The sequence below is a fragment of the Jatropha curcas genome, chromosome 10 (assembly GCF_041381405.1).
Source record: "Jatropha curcas cultivar XTBG-Jc1 chromosome 10, XTBG_Jcur_1.0, whole genome shotgun sequence".
Taxonomy (NCBI): Eukaryota; Viridiplantae; Streptophyta; class Magnoliopsida; order Malpighiales; family Euphorbiaceae; genus Jatropha; species Jatropha curcas.
The window spans coordinates 13,548,228-13,555,819 of NC_143160.1; the positions used below are offsets into that span (position 1 = coordinate 13,548,228).

At 39.8% G+C, this 7,592-nt stretch overlaps 1 protein-coding gene across 1 annotated transcript; it reads right to left on the bottom strand.

Moving 5' to 3' along the window:
• Positions 1–3,614: 3,614 nt before the first annotated feature.
• Positions 3,615–4,346, bottom strand: LOC149493143 (uncharacterized). The gene has a single exon (XM_089715418.1). It carries the CDS (start codon positions 4,344–4,346, stop codon positions 3,615–3,617), a length of 732 nt encoding a protein of 243 aa, XP_089571544.1.
• Positions 4,347–7,592: the final 3,246 nt, after the last annotated feature.

A 7,592-nucleotide genomic window follows, 5' to 3' on the forward strand; every position in this document is an offset into this window, starting at 1 on the left:
GTTCTAGATTGAAACAGAGTTAATAGGAGCGGGTCTGTGGTGAAGTTGCATGAGCCACTTGCTTGTGGTGCACGCCGCACATAGTGGCTTGCACCACTACGGCTATCAGCACGCCAATTCGGCACAGGAAGTCTCTTTTGGTTGATCTCGAGTTTTTCACAACCAGACTCAAAAATGGTGATTTATCACCAAAAGAAAAGGAAAAGAGATGGGGGGGAAATTGATTAAAGGCCCTCAAAAACTACCTTTTGAAGATTGTCCAAGGTTTTTGTGAGAATGGATGAAGAAACCTAAAAGTTGAGTTTTTTTTATCCAATAATCCAAGTCTAAGATTAGATCTACGTGTTTTTAAGATTTTCAATGGATCCTTAAGGTTTTTGATGATTGGAAATGAATGAATCATAACTTAAACCAAAGTGAAACACAAGTTTAGCTTTGATTTTAAGTTGAGTTTTGAAAATGCAATAATTTCCTTAAGGATTGCAAAAAAAAAAAAAAAAAAAAAACTCCCTCACACAATTCCCAATGCCCTATTTATAGGCAAATGAGAATGTGTAGCCCTATTTTAGGGATTATGTGGCAAAAAATGCCACTGGTGGGCAACAAAATGCGGCCCAGCTCATATTTACAAATCGGACCGGGTGGCACACAAAATGAGGTGGTACACAAGGAATTGCGCCAGCGGGTTCGACACGCTTCTGGGGCCTAAATTCGTTGTGAAATGCTCGATGATCTAAAAAAGTAAAAATGGTTAAACACATGTGTTACTATTGGTCCGAAAATCGACACGATCAGGAATCCCGACCCAAACTTATTTAAAAAAACATTTATCATCATTGAGCCTTTAGGGGGCAAAATTGAGAGTTTACAGTTTGCCGCATTTTGATGATATTTTGCTTTTTGAGTGAGATGTCGTTAAAGTGTAAAGTAGACATGTAAGTAAGAAATATTTACTTGGCTAACTTGCGTTCTTTAAATGGCTTGGATGGATGAAATGCGCCATTAGCTTTGTTGATGTAGTTGCCATTTCGATGGTGTTAGTCGGACGAATTACGTCATGGTGGTTGACGTCTTTTGCGATTGACTACGCCAGTTGGCAGCCTGGTTGAAATACGTCGCTTTGGATAGGTGTCACTTGGGACATGTAGGGCGGAGGAGATGTGCCATGGTGGTTGTTGGCGGCTTCTGTGGTTGACTGCACCATTTGGCAGCTTTGATATGAAATGCTCCACTAAGGGAGGTTGTCACCAAGGACATGGAGGGCGGAGGAGATGTGCTATGGAGAATTATTGGCCACTTCTGCAGCTGACTGCCCATTTGGCGGCTTTTATCTGAAATGCTCAACTGTGGGAGGTTGTCACTGAGGACATAGAGGGCGTAGGAGATGCGCCAAGGTGATTATTGGCGGCTTTTGCGGCTGATTGCGCCAGTTGGCAGCTTTGTTGAAATGCTCCACTTTGGGAGATTGTCCTTTAGACAATGCCTTCTTTGAAGGGCTTTGGGTGCACCACTTGAGACGGCTTGGGTGTGCCACTTAGGATAGCTTGGTTCTGAAATGCTCCACTTTGGGAGGTACCTACCGAAAATAATTTTTTTGCTAAAAGGAAAACAGGCCTTTGGCCGATGGTTAGAGTTAAAAAATTTTGTGATTAGGCTTGGAAAGGCGTGCACGTGTGAAGTGTGATTTTGCATAAAAATGCATAAGTTTGCATGAGTTTGTGTGAATTTGTGTGAATTTATGTGAATTTGTACTTTTTTGTGTGAATTTATTTAAAATCGTGATGTGGGATGCAAAACGAGGAAACTTACTTGTGGCTTGTAGTGTGTTGCCCCTGCTTAGGCAGTAGGCCGTTGACGGGTTGTCGGCTAAGCATGAGAGCTGGTCACAGCACGTGGGCTGTTGGGCTGAACTGGGCCCAAAGGCAAAAGTCAGGCCCATGGGCCCATTTAACTTTATAAAAGGTGAAAGTGACATTCATTTGTCACTTTCAACCTAACTTTCCAAACTTCTTCCTAAAGCTCTCTCTCCTTCTCTTTTTCCTCTTTCTCTTAATCAAGACTTATGGCTGCCGAGAACGTCGCAGATTGGCTTCCTGGAGACGCAGTGATTGATCCTGTGACTCGACCTGTGAGCCACGACATGAAATTGCAAGAGTTTATCCCCGACGCAGGGACTTCTATCAGCCTGTGGCAATATTTACCCAGCCACCTTTGCTGTGGCATATCTTAGGTAACTCGTAACTCTTTTTCTTGCTTTTACTGCATTATAAATACTAGAAACATGTGAACATTAGGTTAGAAATCACAAACTAGATAGAATTTTATCGTTTTGGGCGTTTTTAGGCTGTGGCGCGCTGTTGTGGCATGCGCCACTACGTGTGGCATGCACCTCAGTGGCTGTGCCATGCACCACTTCTTTAGCTGTTTGGCTGTTCTATTATGTTGTGGTGTGCGCCACAGCAGTAGTGGCGCACGCCACTTGAGTAGTGCCTTGCGCCATTACTCAGTGGCTTGTGCAACAGTAGCTTTGAAACACATATTTTTACCGCTTTTTCTTGGTTTCCTGCATCAAAATATATAAATATGTGCCTTTATGCTTTTATTAGTATACTTACAGTGGTTTAGTTTGCAGAAGAGCGTGAAGCGCGAAAAGTCTAGCGGCAACACCTATGTAGCTAGTGAGTGGTTTGACCGGTTGCTTGTCCGTCTAGGACCGTGTCCGAGAGGAGAGCTTTGGTCACTTCGTCGATACTCTACCACGAGTGTAGGGGCAGACCTTCCTTCCAGTATTTTGGCACTCACAGAGCGGTAGATGGACATTACTCACACCTTCCATCTACCATTTGGTAAGATGATGATTATGCCGGTTGATTACACCACCGTCACAGGACTTCCTTTAGGAGGGCAGTTAGTTGTCTTTGACGACCAGTTGAGGACCCTGGATCTGCTAGCCTTACGAGCGAGCCTCCAAGCAGCTATTGAGATGGAGCTAGATGTGGATGTGGTAACACAAGCTTTTATCTTCTATCTACTGTTGACCACCTTATTCACCAACCATAGTAATGATGCAGATTCGGCGCTGCTGCCACCTTAACAGGATTTGGACGCGACGAGGCAGTATAATTGGGGAGCTATTGCCCTGTCGTACCTATACTATGGGATGGACCTTTGTGTCTGAGGGGCGCACCTGAAGGTGAACTATAAGTGCATCATCGAGGTATTGTATTCTATTGAAGTGCTTAGCTATTCTCCTTTTATATAACTGATCTATAAATCGGGCATTCAGTCTCTTTCCATCTAGGAGTGTTAATTCTTGATAATGATCCTCTGCCCATTGATAATATGGAATCTTAAATTCCATCATTATGCACAAGGATTGCACATCTATTTCTGTTGGTTGCACGACTTCCATTTCGTAGACTAGAAAATAAGGAGTTGCCCTATTCGCAGATTTGATGGTGGTCTTGTAGCCCTACAAAGCATACTGTAACTTACTTGCCCAATCACGATGATTTTTTGCCATTTTCCTCAGTATCTTCTTGATGTTCTTGTTTGCGGCTTCCACTGCCCTGTTAGCTTATGGCCGATATGGTGAAGATTTATGATGCTCAAATCTATATATTTTCTAATAGTGTCTTCACTTTCGATTGGAACTGAACTCCATTATCTGTCACTATATGATGGGGGATCCTGTATCTGCAAATCAGGTTCTTTTTAATGAGTTTGGCCATTTGCTTGGCGCCGATGTTCTTAAAAGATTCTACCTTGACCCATCTTGAGAAATAGTCCTCTGCCACCACTATGAATTCATGTCCATTTGAAGCAAGTAGTGAAATTTTGCCAATGATATCTATTCCCCAAGCTACAAATGGCCATGGTGAAATGGAAGGATGTAATTTTGAAGTTGGAATGTGACTCAGGTCTCCGTGAATTTGGCATTTGAAGCACCTTTTCACAAAAGAAATACAATCATTTTCCATTATTGACCAAAAGAATCTTCGTCTGAGAATCTTCTTAGTTAGTGCTTTTTCGTTCATGTGGGTCCCGCAAACCCCTGCATGGATCTGTTCCATAATTTCTTCAGCTTCTTTCCTTGATACACATCTCAATAATACCTTGTCTGATATTCTCTTGTACAATTGACTGTCCAAGATTGTAAATTGTAATGCCAAATGTTTTAGAGCTCTTTTGTCATCTCTAGTAGGTGAGTCGGGATAAATCCTCTTAGTCATCCACTGCAGGACATCATGAAACCATGGCTGATCCTCTTCCTCTACATCCATAATTCTCTCTCCTTCATAACATGGGATACTAACCAAATACATCACAAATGGCTTTTTAGGCATAACCGAAATCACTTCCCAGGCTTATACTAAATTTGCCAAAGTGTCTAGAACTCGGTTGTTCACTCTGCTTGTGTGCGCAAAGGTTACTCTTTTGAAAATTTGAATAACAATGTGCAGGTAGTCAATATAGGGCTTCAACCTATCTTTCTTGACTTCCCAATTTCTGTTAGCGTGCTCGATTACCAGTTTTGAATCATCAATGACCTCAACTTCTTCAGCTTTAATGGCTATCAAAGCTTCTAACCCAAATAAGCAGGCTTCATATTTTGTCATGTTATTCGTAATCGCAAATCTTAATCTCTTTAACATCAGGATAACCTCTCCTTGCGGAGATTCTAATAAGATGCCTACTCTGGCTCCTTTACTATGAGCTGAACCATCAAAGTAGAGCTTCCATCCTTTCTTCTCTATCAAGTTTAGATATTCATCGGGAAAATCGATTTCCCATTGTTCAATTTCTTCCACTAGGTATGCTACTAGAAGTCTCCAACTGCTCGTCCTTTAACGGTTTTCTTCGTGGCATACTCAATTCAAAATTTGATAACAGGATTAACCATCTTGCTAGTTTCCCCACTAGTGCTAGTGTTCCATAAAAATATTTGACCGGATTGATCCTCGAAACTACTATGACTTTGTAAGACTAAAAGTAGTGTTGAAGTTTTCTGGTTGCCCATATCATTGCTAAGCAAGTTCTTTCAATCAAGTTATATTCTTGTTCGTTTGGAAGAATCTTTTTGCTCAAGTAGTATACTGCCTTCTCAACACCTGCTTCATCAGCTTGTGCTAGCATGCCTCCAATTCCAGCATCTTCCATTGTCAAGTACAGAATTAGGGGTTTCCCTAGTTTTGGTGGCATAAAACTGGGAAACTTGACAAATTTCTTGATTTTATCGAAAGCTATATAGCAGTGATCATTCCACTTTACTGATTGATCTTTTCTTAACAGCTTGAAGATTGGATCACATACGATCGACAACTTTGATATAAATCTGCTGATATACTGAATCTTTCCCAAAAAGCTTCTCAATTGCTTTTTTGTCTTGGGCGGCTCCATCTCTTGGATAGCCTTAATCTTGTTAGGATCGATCTCTATTCCTTTTCATCCTATAATGAATCCTAGCACTTTTTTCGAGGTTATCCCGAATACACACTACTTTGGATTCAACCGTAGCTTGTATTTGATTACTCTGTCTATGAACCGCTCTAAGGCTGCAGGATGCTCCTCTAGCGTCTTAGTTGTGACAATCATATCATCAATATAAACCTCTAGATCCTTATGGAACATGTCAGGAAATAATGTAGTAGCCATCATAAGTAGCCCCGATATTCGTTAAGCCAAATGGCATCACCCGATAGCAGAAAGTTTCGAACTCTGTAACGAAAGCTGTTTTGGTCTTATCCAACAGTGCCATAAGAATTTGATTATATCCTGCAAACCCATCCATAATGGAGTAGCACCCCATCATTGATGCGCTGTCTATTAGAATGTCAATATGAGGGAGAGGAAAATCATCCTTCAGTGATGCTTTATTCAAATCTTTATAATCCATATACATTCTGACCCGTCCGTCCTTCTTGGGAACTAGGACTATATTTGCCAACCACTCTGGAAAGTGAACCACTTCTAGAAATCCTACATCTATCTGCTTGGTCATTTCTTCTTTAAGCTTCTCAACCCATTATGGTCCTAATCTTTCTCTTCTATTTCACTTGGTTGGCCCCAGGATACAATGATATCGTGCGCTCAACTATAGACCTATTGTAATGCCCTAAAATTTTCGAATCTTAAAATGATATTATTTTATCGGATCATGAATGGTGCTACAGAGAGGGGGATAATATTTTATTTAGATCGGAGGAAGATATTGAGTATAATTAACTATGAATGGATAGTGATTTACAGGTCTATGAATAGTATGACCGGTCTGTAAATAGTACTACCGGTCCGGGAGTCGGTATTATTTTGGTCTGAAAAAATTTCTATATATGTTTTATATTTTCTTTAATATTTTTGGAGTATGTATGCGTGATTTTTATGGGTAGAAAGTAAGTAATGAATATTTTTGGAGAATTTAGATAATTAGTGAATAATGAATTATGATGCTTTATTAATTAAGGAAATTTGAGGAATTATTTTTATGGAGTAATTTGAGAAATTTGTGGAGATAAATAATATTTTGAAGGAATTGAATTGGAGAATATTTTTAGCCATTAGATGAGATTACTTTTGACTTAATCTTAGCCATCCAATTGTGGGAAAAGACCAAAACACCCTTGGTTGCTTTATAAAGATCAACTCCAATAATTGAGCAACCACTTTTTCTCTTCTTCTTCTTCTCTTCAACGCCAACTTCCTCTCCATCTTCTCTTTGTTTTTCTTCAACTTCTACTTGCTAAATCCACCAAATTCACCTCATCCAACTTGATTTAGGTAATTAATCTAAGAGAATTAAGCTTGAGAAGTGATTTGTGGTGATTATTTTCAAGAAATTTAGAGATTCTCTACTTAAGCCAAAGGTTGGGGAAACCTCTACCATGGAGTAAAGGCAAAGTTAGAGCTTAGAAAGCTTTAATTTAAGCTTGCTAAAGCTTATTTTTAAGGTTAGTGTTCATAAACACACTTACCTTACTCAAATTTTTGATTTTGTGCCTTTATGCTATTATGTGTATATTTTGGGATTTTGTATGAAATGATTGATTTATTAAACTTTGGTTGCAATAACATGCTCTTGGGTGATGTTTGATGAGTATTTAATATGTGGTAGAAACCTCTACCTTGTATCTATGTCTTTCATGTTCTTTTCATGGTTAAAGTAAGCTGAATTTGGGACAAGGTGTTACTGGGTGAGATTAAGGACTGTTTTTCAATCCTTTCTACTTCCCATTTGTGTCTAAGTCCTTCATGAAAGTTTTAGGTCTACTTCATAGCTTTCCAACCCATCCTCTTGGGTCCAATTTGGAGATATAGAGCTCAACTTATGGCTGAAACACCCAAACTGACTCTGTTATGTCAGGCCACATGCATCACTAAATTGAGTGCCAATTTTGACCACTATAATGACAAGATTATATTCTGAGTTCCTCATGAGAGTTGATGCCCTGTGTCTTGAGACTTCTCTGGTTTTTTATTGATTTAATTTGAGTGTTTGGTTAAGTAGGAATTTAATAAACATTGGACTTAGTTCTGCTGAATCGGGTCTAGACTGTTGGTCTGTGTTCCTAGCTTTTGTTTACCATCTTACACAT